The sequence below is a fragment of the Nanorana parkeri genome, unplaced genomic scaffold (genome assembly GCF_000935625.1).
Source record: "Nanorana parkeri isolate BGI_ZX_2015 unplaced genomic scaffold, ASM93562v1 scaffold284, whole genome shotgun sequence".
Classification (NCBI taxonomy): domain Eukaryota; kingdom Metazoa; phylum Chordata; class Amphibia; order Anura; family Dicroglossidae; genus Nanorana; species Nanorana parkeri.
Window position 1 is genome coordinate 337,759 of NW_017306552.1, and position 14,797 is coordinate 352,555.

Sequence of the window (14,797 nt, forward strand, 5' to 3'; positions counted from 1 at the left end):
GCAAAGAATGAAAAAGATTGTTAAAATTAAACTTTTTTTAAATTTGTCTTTATAATACAGTTACTATTTAAGAGAGGGAAAGAGAATACGATTGCATCATTGCGAGCATGGGGGATATAGGGGACAGGGCAAGTATGTGATACGCAGGAGGGTAAGAGGTGAAAATGGACACAAGGTGACAGAAGATATAGGAGCCGCACGGAAGGAAAGATGGAAAGGAAGAAATGGATCGTTTGGGATTAACACAGACGAATACACTAGTTTGATTACTGTAGTATAAAGAAATATCACATTGTATTAGTTGGGTGACATCAACCTAGCAATTTATTCCATCAGACAGTGTAATTAATTTGGAAATAATTAAAAGTCAATTTGTTATACACGGCTGACTATACCTCGTCTTGTGTGAGAAACGTCTCTTTCTGTAGTGGTTTTAGATACCTTTCCATTAGGCAATTCAGATCCTAAAGAAATACAAACAAATCGATCAAGACTGGAGGAATCACAGCTCGCGCGGAGATAAATCTATTCACATACTCTCTGTTTATCAGACAACTCACACAGCAAGCGTTAAATCATTCATTATCGCCTCTTGAATGGATACCAGGCACACAATCATAGCTACAAGTCTCTGGATAATCGGACATAGACACCACCGAACGGACGAGCAAAGTGTGAAATACCTTGACATAGGTGCGCTCCGTCTCCAGCAGCTCGCAAATCACCTTACGCAGTTTGTCGGCATCTGTTAATTGCTTCATGGTGCCCAACGGGGTTCCTGTGAATTCAGAGGGGCTTAGGCAGGAGTCTGGCAAGTTCATCTCATTGAGGCTGCGACAAAATGCAGCAACGTGTTCGGAGCTCTGCAAAAAGATTGATGTTACATAAGCATTCGGCAGGCAGCGTGCTTGTCACTTTCCAGAGCTGGGCTCGCCAACATGCTGAATGGCCGATAACAGGAGACGACTAAAGACAGCAGTCGTGACTAATCCCTATACACACACATGGTGAGCACATGCACAGACCGGTAAAGCTTTTACTTCATTAACACTTCAGCTGGTGACCGGTGTAATAACCAATATAAACAGAATTCAACAAAAGGGTTTCTTTAGCAGTCGAGACAGGAATAGCTTGCAGTTACCTACAGCAACCAAGTCAGCTTTCATTACCCTGCACTTACTAAGTAGCTAATAGCGGATTAATTGGTCTAAGTCACTGCACATCATTGCTAAACACATTATTTGATTGAATAGGCCCAAAACTGTTCCTTTCTAAACACATTTGACATGTTTAAAAAGGAACCTGCCTTACTTTCCAGGCTCTGTGAAGGCTCCTTTCCAGCACTGGAGGCTGCTGTTGTAGTAGAGGTGCAAGTCCCCGACTGGCGCACAGTAGCATGCAGACCAATAGCAGCCTACAACTCTGGTTAGGAGACCATGTTTTCTCAGTAATAAAAGTTTTGGCAGGTTCTTTGTAAAAATTTGAAATTTACAGACCTGTTTACTTGGCAAAGAAACAGAAAAGAAAACATGGTAGACCTTTATTTTATAGAAGTGAAAAGAAAGAAAGTGCCTAAAACCGCCAGAACAATAAAAGGTGACTGATTAGCAGCCACTATGGGCAACTGTGCTGCATCTGTTGGTTTGTTTGGTAGTAAACACATCTTTTACTGCTGTATTATATCTATTTATCATCATTTGTTTAGCCATGATATACACTATAGGACCAAAAGTTTGTGTATACCACACCAACACACCTATGTGAGCTTGTTGGACATACCAATCCAAATCATGTATGGAGATGAGCCTGGGTTGATGCGAACCCGGGTCGCCTAAATTTCCCCAAGTGCACTCAAAACTGTGACCGTTACTCCCCTCCCAACCCAATCAATGGTAGCAGTTGCAATAGGGGCATTTCCCGGCCCTTGTGACATAACTGTGGGGTGGGAAATGCGCCACAATGCCAGTGACTGGGGGAGGAGGAGGGGGTGCTAGTCACAGTTTTGAGCTGGCTTGGGTGAACTCAGATAAACTTGGCTCATACCAAGCCCAGGCTCAACACTAATTATGGCCATCAAACTGGAGTTTGATGGCCCTTTGCAGCAAGAAACTCTACTCTTCTGGGTAGACTTGCTACAAGATTGTGGGAATGTGTACCCAATTATCAGTGGTCAGGCACTGATATTAGATGAGAAGACCTGGTTCACAATGTGCATTCCAATTCATGCTAAAGGTTTCCAATAGTTTTGAGGTCAGGGCTCTGTGCAGGCCACTCGAGTTCCTCCACACCAAACGCATTAAATCATGTCTTCATCTAGCTAGCTTTGTGCACAAGAAACAGTCATGCTGGAACACAAAAGGCCTTCTCCAAACTTGCTACAAGGTTCGAAGGGCACAATTGTCCAAAATTGTTTTTGTATGCTGTAGCATTAGCAGTAACCTTCTCTGGAAACCCCTTAATTTAATAATTTGAAAGGGGTGTACATACAGTATACTTGGCCATGTTGCATATCATCAGTTTCAAAGCATCTATTTTTTGGCACAATAATTACTTTATCATTATTCAAACCCACAGGATATAATAATTACCAACAACACTTTACAGCTAGGCAACATCATCCAAAGTGCACACATATATACATAAACCCTCCCAACACTACAAACCACAATATCCTGTTTCTTGAACTTTATTCACTTGCACAGTTTTAAAGAAAAAAAAAAAAGGAGAATCATGCACAGTATATAGAGAACAAAACAAATTGCTCATATTCTAAACTATATAATATAAATATGACAAACTAACAATGTAAAGCATTTTCCCTTGGCCCTTTTCACCAGATGTTCTGTCTATAGGATTCAAGCATATGCCCAGCTCCTTAAGCAGCTGGAAAATCTACATGTCTCTCTAGTGGGGGCAGACATTTCTTTTCTTCAGACTTTCATTTCTTCTACTTTATGCCCATTAATGCTTCCAAGAACAGTGCTCCCCCGTCTCAATGCAAGTCCACCAGCTAGGTCTGACAGTCTGAAAAACAATTATCTTCTTAGGGTTGCCACCCGTCTGGGATTTACCCGGACAGTCTGGTTTTTGAGTCTCGTGTCTGGGTGTGGCAGGGGGAACCAAGCTCTATAGAAAAATGAAATTCAACAACAGCCCACATGTTTCCTCCTCCAGCTCCTTCCTCTCAGCACACTGCCCGCCTCTGGACCCCAGGTGACACCACTGCACTTCCCACACAGCACTCCTGAAAGCCTGCACAGCCCAGATGGGAGCCTGGGGACATCAGGGCGCCACCCCGGAACAACAAAGAGTATGTAGTAGCTTCATGTTATTTTGTTTTGCTGTATAATGTATTGCTGGGATTTGTAGTCCAAGATCTCCATGTTGAACCTTATCCCAGCAGTTGCTGCTCAGGGTAAGGGCTGAAAGATTGCTGTAAAATACAGACAACCACTAGAGAAAATAATTAGCAAATCTATAAGGGTCCATTCACACCATAACATAGTGCGCTGCAAGGCATGTGTTTTCATGCATTGAGTCATGTGGTGTTAGGCAGCCTATTTAAAATGAATAGGCTCTCCCAACAACCTCAATGCAATAAAAGGGGCCTGCATTTTTTTTTTTAACCGGAGCAGAATGCAATGCACAGAGCACATGTATGGGTGTGTCGCGGTGTGCTTTCAATGCATGGGTGTTGCTGTGCACTGTAGATGTGCACTGGAGGGCAATTGTAGTATTACTCTCTCTTTTTTTTTTAAATGTATCCACATTAAACAATTATTTATCGCCCAGCAAAAAGTATCTCTTTGAACTTTTGCCCAAGCACTGACAGTCATTGTGTTTCCAAACAGTTGGCTCCAACTCTTTCAACTCGGCTTCCCAGTACATCTTGTCCAGTACAAGATCACAAGGGACAGAGTAGTCTCAAGAAACCGTCCATCCACTACTAGCTTGGAGAAGGGAGGATCTGGTGCAGGGAGCAGAGAAGTGGCTTGCCTGCTGTGGAATCACACACAACTTACTAGCGCATACAAGGGTGGCTCCATAGGACATCAAGGCCAGTGTTCAGGGGGCCAGCTGATTCTGCAGCAAACTAAAACTTTTAAACCTCAAGGAACAGCATTCACTGAAAGCGATTTAATCACCATTTAAAAATAGCTTAAAAACATTTGGACTTTAATATCACTTTAACGAAGGTGCATTATGATGTAAACAAATCCTAATAGAATAAAATATAAAACAGCAAGCATGTATATGTAAAAAAGATCAAAAATGACTCGCATCCTTTACAATAAAATATGCGCTTGTGAAATATACACTCTAGCTCCTCTCTATGAAAACTTCCACATTGACTGTATTTATTCCTGACACAATAAATAAAATGGCAAAACAAGTGCGGAACACGTTTGGAACAGCTGACATGGCCAACATAGGCCGATAACCTTGAGTGTCATTGTATCCGTGTCATCACAATTTTCTCTCTAGTGAGAGGGAATGATTACATAGATCTCTCTTCCATCTGCCAACACACAGCAATTATGCCAATTCAGGAGTGAGGCAGCAGCGCGCTGTGCAAACTGTGCATCAACTGCGCTCTCTATGCTCTGTAACTTAAATTTAAGAACATCTATATATACAGGGCAGGGGGGGTCATAGATGAGGCATGCAATAGACTCAACTTTCTCAGGCTCACACGGCTTTCTTTTGCACAGCTCCGCTCACCAGGCTGTGTAGGCAACGAGTCACCTAGCAACCGGATTGCCGAGCTCCCATCCAGAACCGCACATACGGATATAAACAGATTCTTGGGAGGGGGGTATAGATTTCACTTGCAAATGGATACAATTAAGAAAAAAATTAAGGACATAAAAAAGGATTTTTTTAATAGTCTTATGAAACTGCATTTAAAAAAAAAAAGGAAGAAAAAGCATCTAATGTAGGCACTGCAATCTTCCTCTTTTCACGCCGTGCAGAGATCGAATGCGTGCAGCGATTCACTGCGTTGGCGAGTATGTTGGCTTCTTAAGCCTTAAAACATTGACTCCTAATGGTGTTCTTTAAAAGGGAACCGCTAGGTTTTTTTTGTAAATGGAGGCATTAACACGGTTAGGATCGGGGATAATTGGAAACGCATTAAGAGATTCTTGCTGGTTAATGATCTATTGAAACTTCGGAAAAGGTAGAGTTTCCTAAACAAAAACATATGCCTTCGGTTTAACCAGTGGCAAGGATTTATCGACAAACAATTTCTATTTACCTACCAAATTTGAACATGTCAAGCTTGGCAATAACCTGGCCATTGCACAGCAAGGACTGACATTTTTGGGTTTTGAGAATAAAAATTTTTATTTTTTAAAAATAAAAAACACTTTTACTTTGGGTCTATTACTTTTAAAAAGACAGGTGGAAACCAAAAACCAAGCAACCAATAAGAAGTAGTTTTTGGTATTATAGAGTATTAAACACTTTGTGATAATTCACATCACTGATGTTGACCAAAGAGCTTCAATCAAAACTCTTCTAGAAATCCTTTAAAGTTTCAGAGCTTTTCAGGAATTTCCAGAGGGTTGGAATATGGAGCCTCAAGGTGTTCTTACCACTTAAAAGTGGTCAATTATCAGTCATTGGCTTCTTTATTATACCTTCGTCTTTAGGCTTTCAACAAGAATGGATTATACAGGGTTATTCACCAAAGGGGGGGAAGAGTTTGGAGAAGGCAGAGAACAATCTAGGACAACATAGCTGAACTGGAAAGTGAGCTGAATTGGAGAATTTTTGTCCTAGATTGTTCACTTCTCCTGCCTTCTCCAAACCTTTCACCCTTAAGTGAATAACCCTGATAGACTCCGCTTGGCACTGTTGCAAAATACGAACCAGACCTTCACATCAACACTAGAACTACAAAAAATACAAATGTTGCACGCAAAATAACTTGTGAGCAAGCACATTTCTAGACAAGTGATATCTTGTGGCAAGATGTCCTTGGTACCCATGATACCACTTCTGTTACATCACTTGATCTTAGGGTTGAGTGTTTTTGATCCGTATGTGTATAAGTTACTCATTCTAGAAATATAGACAGTAAAGCTATTTGCAATTCTCCATTTTCCTATACAGTCAAGCTTGGCTTCCCCCCCTCGTACCTTCCAAGTCTCTCTATTGTTCAGTGAGGCTAATGGGATAAGGAGCCCCGAGAGTGGCAGCAGTACAAGCTTGACTTGGCCTTGCCTCTCCCAGTTTTGACCCTCCATATTGACCCATTAACATGATAGGTGGCTTCACTGACCAATAGAGATGCTGTAAATTGCTAAGTAAGCGAGTTTAAGCCTGGCTTTCACAGAAGAGCTTAGATGTGCACGCAACGTTCCTCTTTGGATCTACCAATCATTTCGATAAGTGATTTTTATTGAAGGTAGTCCCTGCTTTTTTTTCACCATATGCTTGGTTTGCTGATTTGCTCAGGTTTGTAGCTGGTTTACTTTAAAACTGAAGCTAAAGCCCTATATGTGTTGCCAATATTAGATCACTGACAAAACAACATATATAATCTTTTTAGATAATTCACAGCAAACACCAGGTGAAGGCAAACAAGCACGCCATTGCCTCTAACAACTACATCCAGAAATAGCCGCACTCCAAAAGTCTTCACCAGAAATAAAACAAAGAATCAGAGCAATTCAAATTAAAAAAATATACAGATTACATTCAAAAATACCCGAACTCCCAGGTTCTTCACCAAAAATCAAAGTCTTTATTTATGGAGCAAATATAGTGTACACTGTAAAGTTTCTCCCCATGAATGCTCAACCTCCAGAGGTTTATTATACAAGGGAGAAATGTTAGTGGGTATTTGCTTCATCAATAAAGACAGATTTTGAACCGTACATGCAGTATTACCGCACATCCATTCATGGTTTTTAAATGGTGTTGCCTCGGAAGTGGGGTAGTCTTATATGACGAGTATAGCCCAAAACCTATGTTATAAGTGGAAAATTAGGGGGTCGTCTTATACACCCAGTCGCCTTATACGCCGGCAAATACGGTGTGAAATCGCTCCAGGCTTGCTAAATAACACTGTGTCCTGTTGGAGAGTGCAAGCAAGGCTGGTGACCAGATTTGTCTCTGCTGCAGTTATAGTAATAACACTTGGTCACCTACCTGCCTGTAATAAGACAGGAGGCAGCAGACCGATAAGCTCATCCCTCCCATCAGTATCCCCGTCAGCACATATACAGGAGACGCATCTGATTGATCCTTTGTACAGTCTCCTCCTGTAACAGTGAATTCTACTGCATGGAAGTTCTAAGACTTTGATAGCAAATGTATTTACACTAGTTGCATTAACAAAATATATATTTTTAATAAGTACATAACTGCGTTCATTGGTGTTTTGTTATACATCCTGGAGTTCAGCTTCAGACAAGTCTGTTTTAATTAAAAGAATTGCCTAACTGGCACAAAAGAATAATACAGAAAAAAAAAAAAAAACATTTTATTAACTCTGCTTGCGGTATGATGGAGGCAGGAAACAGAACAGTAACCAGCGGTTCCTAATCAGCGTTCCTTTGGTCTTTCAGAGCTAAACAACCTGTCATAAAACATGGTATAACACCATCCCCATGTGTAACGGGAGGTCAGACATGTACAATGGAAGCCCACTTTCCAGTTTATTTATAGGGTCAAAAATGGTGACATTTCCTGTGTCAGTAAACTTCCCCTCCGTCTGGTAGACACTTACAATGTCCCCCAGTTTCCTGTGTTCTATTTATATTTGTAAGGATATGCCATATGGAGGAAGCCATTGACTAAATTACAATAGTGGCATAAAACACTATCCTTGTACAAAGGGGACATAAAACTAATACTAGTATGTTTCCTTAGGGTATGTACACACCAAATGCAGTGTGTTCCGGTCCGATTCTGGCCGGAGCGCACTATATCGAACTGCTCACTTTTTTGCACATTGTGCCTGCAGTACGGTGCGATTAAAATGCTGCAAGCACTATTTTGATTGCACCGAACCGCAGACACAATGTGACTTGCGATCCCGTGCGGGTGTTCGCATTGCGGCCGGAGGGCGTGGCTACGGTGCCATTCACTTCAATGGCCCGCCACTCCCCTTCCCCCCACACAAAAAAGTGAGCCGGCCGCAATGCGATGCAGTGCATTCTGGCCAGAATCAGACCGGAACGCACTGCATCTGGTGTGAGCAGATTCCTGTACACATCACAGCATTTTGCCTCAGATCTTTTTCAAAAAATGTACGCGAAAGAACACATTCTCCGGATCCCTTTGGACGTGTCTGCTTCCCCTTATAACTCACTAGGCGCTGCAGACTTTAGCTGTGCACACTGCTGTTTGGCTGACTGGTTGCAGGCATGGCTAAAGGAATACTGGGGAGATGTTCTTTCACACAAAGATCTGGAACAAAATGATTGATGGCAGAGAAAGGTAATAGCTGTGAGTTGAGGGGCAAATGATAGTATGAATCAGAGGGAAAAAAGGGATTGATGAATGATGGTCATTTAGACAGAAAATGAAGGCAGACTTAAGACGGCTGCTGCAACTTCAAAGGGTTATATTGCGGAGATGCAGGTTTACAGGGAATTGAAAGTAATCAATTTCACACAGCAGAGGATTCCTACAAGTGTGAAAAAAAATGATAAGCCTAGAGTTCAGCTTTACAAAAAACGAGATTATTTCCTGTTGCTTTTTTTTTGTAATTTTAATACAAGATCAAACCGAACTGAAAATCCTTTGAAAAAATGTTACCATGGTAACAGCAGACACAGTGAGAACAAGGGGTGCAGGCTCTAGTTGTGACAGAACACTATTCAGTCTTTCCCCAGCTAATCCTAATTACCAGGCAACACCTAACATAAAGACTAGTCAAGCCCCATCATTGGAAGTTCAGTTCTGGTTATAGTGCTGTCTCCGTGAGGACACTTTTTCCATGAATTCAGTTCAATGTAATGAATGTTTATTACTCTTATCATGTAGACTCCAGAGATCTCCATGGTGCTCAAGGACTGGTATGTAATGTTCTACGTACGCTTTAAAAGGCTTACATATGTTGCTGCAATATAAATGGGGGAAAAAACATTTCCTCCTGGCAATAAACAGACACTTCAAAGGGCTACAAAATTAGAAATGGACTGTTTACTAGGGATGCACAGATACCGCTTTTTCAGTATCGAGTACTGTAATGACTTGCTTACGGCTTCCTGATTGGTCGGGAAGCAGGCTCCATACTCCCTTATCATTTGGTGACGAGGAAGCTGGGCGGTGTGTGATGAGTCACTGACTGGCTTCCTGATTGTGACCAAGTGACAAGGGAGCATGGAGCCGGCTTCCCGATCCAATCAGGAAGTCGGGGGGTGAGCCATTATCTGCCCCCCAGCTTCCTGATTGGCCAGGAAGCCAGCTCCATGCTCCCTGGTGATGTGAAAACATAGAGCTGGCTTTACGGCCAATCAGGAAGTCGGGGGGTGAGCCATCATCCGCCCTCTGGCTTCCTGATTGGCCAGGAAGCCAGCTCTTTGTTTTCACATCACCAGGGAGCATGGAGCTGGCTTCCTGGCCAATCAGGAAGCTGGGGGGCATGTAATGACTCGCCGCCTGGCTTCCCGATACCAGAAGTCCTGGTATCGGGATAAGTATCGGGAGCATTTGGGCGAGTACTTTAAATTTTTACATCAAAAGGACACATTAAAGAACTTCCCGTCTCCATAACTTCGAGTCCAGGCAGAGAACAGCTTAGAAAAGTCAGTGAAGATGACCTTCACATATGGCAATTCCCCTACTAATATACTGTATAGGACAGCAAAACTAGGAGATCGAAGTCTCTGAGGCTGCTTATATATGGTAACTCCAATCATTTCTTGCCACCTCTCCCTGGAATGATGGCTGCAGGCTGTCAAAGCCATCAAAGTGATGAGAACCTACTTCAAGACTCTCTAGCTTTTTCTAAATGCTTATTAGGCGCATGCAGGTCCAGATCTGGCTATACCAACAATGCATTTTGATGCAAGGCCTTCTGAAAAATGATTTCTGACAGCGCAATAAAAGACTATTTTAGTGACTAGTCCTGTCATCCTGTACTACACAAGTGGCCAAAAAGGTTTGCAGTCTCTAAGATATAGCACAGTTCTACAGGACACAGCAGTGACATAAGGGTCGGAGAGAGGAACCACTGACTACTGTACCACTGTACAGGAGATGGACGCTCCTGGAAGCGTCTGCTTCTTCACGGACTTGAGGTGGCAATTTGATTGGGACAATGTTAAGTGGCATGGGTGGAGGGCGAGGTAAGTATTTACAATTTTACAGGGGCAGTTTTTTTTTTTTTGCATTTGCAAACTGCTGACTGCGTCGCTTTAAATGGCACCTATTGGAAAAAAAATCCCTGCTTTGTATTCGCCATAGAATGTTATGTGCTAGGAAGAGAGCTGATGTGTCTGACTGTTGGAAATCGCAGCATGCAAGACTGCGCTGTGCTCGAGCCTGCCCATTCTCTGGTCCTAGCCATGGCTTCACTCCTTGCCCATCATTTCAGAAAATCGGTCTCACCAGAGGAGGGCCTGACCGTGTTCTGATTACAGCTGGGAGATGGGTGCTTGCTCTATCAGGATGTGAAAATAATATCCCCCATTCTGGAAAGCAAACAGAAAATGTCCATCACCAACTCTAGACTGCTGATACAGGAAGGCCATGAAAGTGGTAGACATGTAATTCTGAGCAGATTTACCAGTTAATTAGATGGCAATGGAATTTGAGGGCTCTACTTCTCGAGGGACATCTTTAATGGAATTAGCAGTCATAAATGAGCAGATTTCTCTCCAAAAGCAGAGACAGCTGCCCATCCTCAAATGCACCGTGACCTGGTATGATCATCAATGCGACTTGGCCTAAGGAGCCCCATGATGAGATTTTACAACAATTTTTTAAAAACACTGTGCGTCATAATGAGTGCAACCAACATATAGAAAGGTTTATTATTAACCCCTACAACTGTCCAATCCTTGCTCAATCACTGCATCTACCTGTCAAATCGAAGCAAGGATTGGTCTGTTTTTAGCCATCCTTTAAAATAGCCATACATGTTACAATCTGACTGTACAATCCTTTTTAGATATACGAAAAAACGAAGCTGACCAAGGGCATGCCTGATTGGATATGAACTGGATGCATTATTTAGGTAGGACCTCATGGTATTGGTAAATGGAAAGTGGATTGTGCAATTAGGTTGTAAGGGTGATGGCCTTAAGTTGCCTTTGTAGATCCTGGCAGCTTCCCTGTGAGCTCAAGAAAGTGTTTTTATACTTTGATTTTATGCAGTGAATCGCTAGAATTAACTTGTCAATCTTCAGAAGTCCAGGAAAGATATTTACCAAGACAAGCTCCGTCTCCCCTCCTCCCCCTTTTTCTCCTGCTTGTTCCCTCCTGAAACTTTAAAGGACTGAGGCTTTTCTAATTCCAGCAAACCATGTTTTTACATAAAACTGTTCCTTCGCCATTATCGCCTCGGAGGGGATCAACCAATGGCAGGAAAAGGATTAAAATATTAAAGTTGGAGGCTTAACAGATTTAGAGGATAACAAGGTGCAAAAATCAAAGCAGCTTCCAAAGACGTACACGATTTGATGTGGACAGGTAAGGTCCTACAGCTCAGCAGGAAAATACCTACTTCTAACCCCTGTAAAGCCAATGTTCAAGGAGGAACAGTATATGTTCGGTACTGCAATGTGCCTTCGTCCAAATATATATCCATGATTGCTAACACAGAGAGCTGGGATGAACAATACACAACTAGGTGGTGCTATGAACAGAGGTGAGAAGTAACCCATGGCAATAAATAAGGAGCTGTACTGCGAGCTATAGCTCCTGTCTGCTCTTTGAAGCATGATAGAAGATAGCCAATTCCAACAGATTTCAAGAATAGTTTATTTTTTACCAATCCAATACACAGCAGGGCATCACTACAGACTGCAAAGAATCAGTATATTGCTGCTGTTTAAGAGATCAGTCCACCGAAAGCAGCTCTTTCAGTAATAAATGGATGGATGCTGATGGGCTAAGTTGCACATTGGCTTCCTTATGGCTTACAGAGAAAGGTGTTGCTGTCAAGCACTAGCCTTCAAATTCAAACACAACACAACTACATGCGTTCCAACACAAAACACAGCAAAATGCTATGTCCAAACTTCAGTGTGAATGTATCTGTAAAAAAAGTCAAGGCAACTGGACTTGCTGTATTTTCCTTGAAGACGTTTCACTGGTCATCCAACCAGCTTTCTCAATTCAGAATGAAAAAGCTGGTTCGATGACCAGTGAAACGTCTTTAAGAAAAATACAGCAAGTCCAGTTGCCTTGACTTATTTTTTACAGATATACTATGACCTAGATGAATGAGAACCTTCACAGACATATTTAGTGTGAATACATCTCAATAGGGCACGCTGCATCAAAAAAACAAAAAGCAATGCCTCAGAACGGTCATCAATACTACACTATTTTTGTAAATCTGCTGACCTATTTTTGATATGCACTTCTAACCGACGCCAAATGGCAGGAAAACACCTCCCGTCTAGTCCTCAATATGTTAAAGCCTGCAGCAGTGGGACTTTTGCTTACTGCCTTGGAGTCTCATTCCTTCTACTGCATTCTCTATACTACATCTACCTCTAAAATACACTAATGGATTAAGGAGGCAGGGGATGACTTGACTGCTCAGTACCTACCAGGACCTGAAATATCAGGTTTTTATAGATGTGGTTCTTTAATCAATAAGGGCACATAAAGACTTTCCAACAAACATAGAATCAATTGCAATACAAAGTCAAAAGACATTGCAATACCTCCCACCTGAATCTACAAGCTCTACACAACCACACAGCATAATACACAACAAAACCAGAGTCGCTCAACATATAAAGTACAATATTTTAACCAGATTTTTACAGTGGAACAGTAAAAAGTGGTTGTTTGGGGTTACTGAACTTTATATATTGTTCTTTGCCTGGATAACGTAAAAGCTAAAACACAATCATTTAAAATGAAAAGGTAACAAAAGTCATCCCTTTGCCTAATAGTTACAATGGTGCCATAGATCTCCTGGGCTGTACCTTTAAAAGAACTAAAGCTTCATCGTCTCGCCACCTCCAAATTCACTGTGAATCCTCTGTGGACAATGACCCAGCAGCAGCACGCGAATAACCAGCACCGTCCCTTTCTGTAGCCACCTCGCAGCTCAGCGTAGGTGCGGCAGGCAAGACACAACTTGAAGCTGTGTGTAACAGTGACAGCAGCAGTCGGCAAATTGAGGGTTATATATACAGAAGAACATTCTTCTGTTTAACAAGAGCCATTGAACGCTTCCAGGGATCTTTAAAAAAAAAAAAAAAAAGAGCAAAAACAGGATTCGACTCTCTTCTTTCTCTAGTCCAAAAGAAATTGTTAAAGCTGAAAAGGCTTTATTTATCCGTGTTTAATCACAGCCAGACTGGTGACTGCTTGTCAGCGAGAATGATCGCTAAGGAGCCCAAACCCCCACAGAGACAGAGCAGATAGCATTACACGGATGCTGTTGCGAGCTAGAAATGCCATAAAAAGTAACGTGTGATTATCACGACCAAACAAAAGGTTCAATGCACAGTAACGCCTATAAAGAGAAATACGGGGGAAATGGAAGGCCACTCTTCGGGAGAGGTTCTTTATTCAAGAGGCTCTGATCGCTACCATCAGGAACGGTTGGACCATCTATATCTATACTGGATGGCCAAGTGTTTGTAGACATCCGACTATCACACCTACTATATTGCCAAAAGAATGCACATACCTCTCCATATTATGGAGTTCAGTTGTTTCCAGCAAAGGGTACTGGTAATGCTACAGCATACAAAGACGATTTGGACAACTGCAAACCTTTTTGTGCACAGGGGAACTGGAAGAGAAAAAAGGCATTCACCAAAGCCAGCTTCATAAATACGTGGTTTGGCCAGTTTGGTGTGGAGGAACTTAAGTGGTATCCCCAGGCGTGGTGTCTGACTTTTTAGAGGGGGTGACACCAAAATGACTCGCTCATTTAGATGTCACCCGGAGCGGGCCGCACCCCCTTGTGACACCACTGCTCAACCCTTTGGGATGAACACCTTTGGGATGAATTGGAACACCGATTGTGAGCTAAGTCTTCTCAGCCAACAGCTGAGTCTTCTCTGCAAGGGTTAAGTGCTAATTTATGTCATGGTGCCAACAAGAAAAGAAAAAAAGAAGAAGTTATACCCACCTGAACCGTGGTGCTGACTGGTTGCCGATATTAACTGGATTTGAGACTTGTTTAGACTGTCATACAGGAGTCTTCAGTTTTATTTAAAGTGGGATGTAAAACCCTTAGAATGAAATTATTGTATTTGTTTTTTTGAGGGGGTCTTTTTGATACACAATTTTAAGGGTTTTCAATAACTGCAAATGCCTTTTGATTCTGCCAGCTATCTTGTGAGTTGTTAACTTCCTGTGCTCTTTGTCTGTGCTGACTTATCGATTACATTGTTCCCAACTATCTCTAAGGAATACACAACCCCTGCCCTTTATGTTATTGAGATGGGGAGGGGAAGTGTTCTTTATCCCTATCTTAAAAGGAGAACTATGAGGTAAGTGCTTTTCACTCACCTCATAGTTCTAGCCGACCTGTGACCATGAGACTGTCACAGGTCGGCTCAGTAGATCGGGAAGTGAGCGAACACATACCGGCGTTCGCTCACTTCTCGATCCTGTCACGGCTCTCTGCCGTGACAGGGGA

At 42.2% G+C, this 14,797-nt stretch overlaps 1 protein-coding gene across 1 annotated transcript in view; it reads right to left on the reverse strand.

Annotated features, from left to right (window-relative positions):
* Positions 1-14,797, reverse strand: part of TIAM1 (T-cell lymphoma invasion and metastasis 1) — a 191,095-nt gene that overhangs the window by 20,753 nt on the left and 155,545 nt on the right. The window contains exons 15-16 of the mRNA XM_018557457.1: positions 684-863; positions 396-464 (exon numbers count right to left, since the gene is read on the reverse strand). Of these exons, the coding sequence (XP_018412959.1) occupies positions 396-464; positions 684-863 (249 nt within the window). The remainder of the gene's footprint in view (positions 1-395; positions 465-683; positions 864-14,797) is intronic.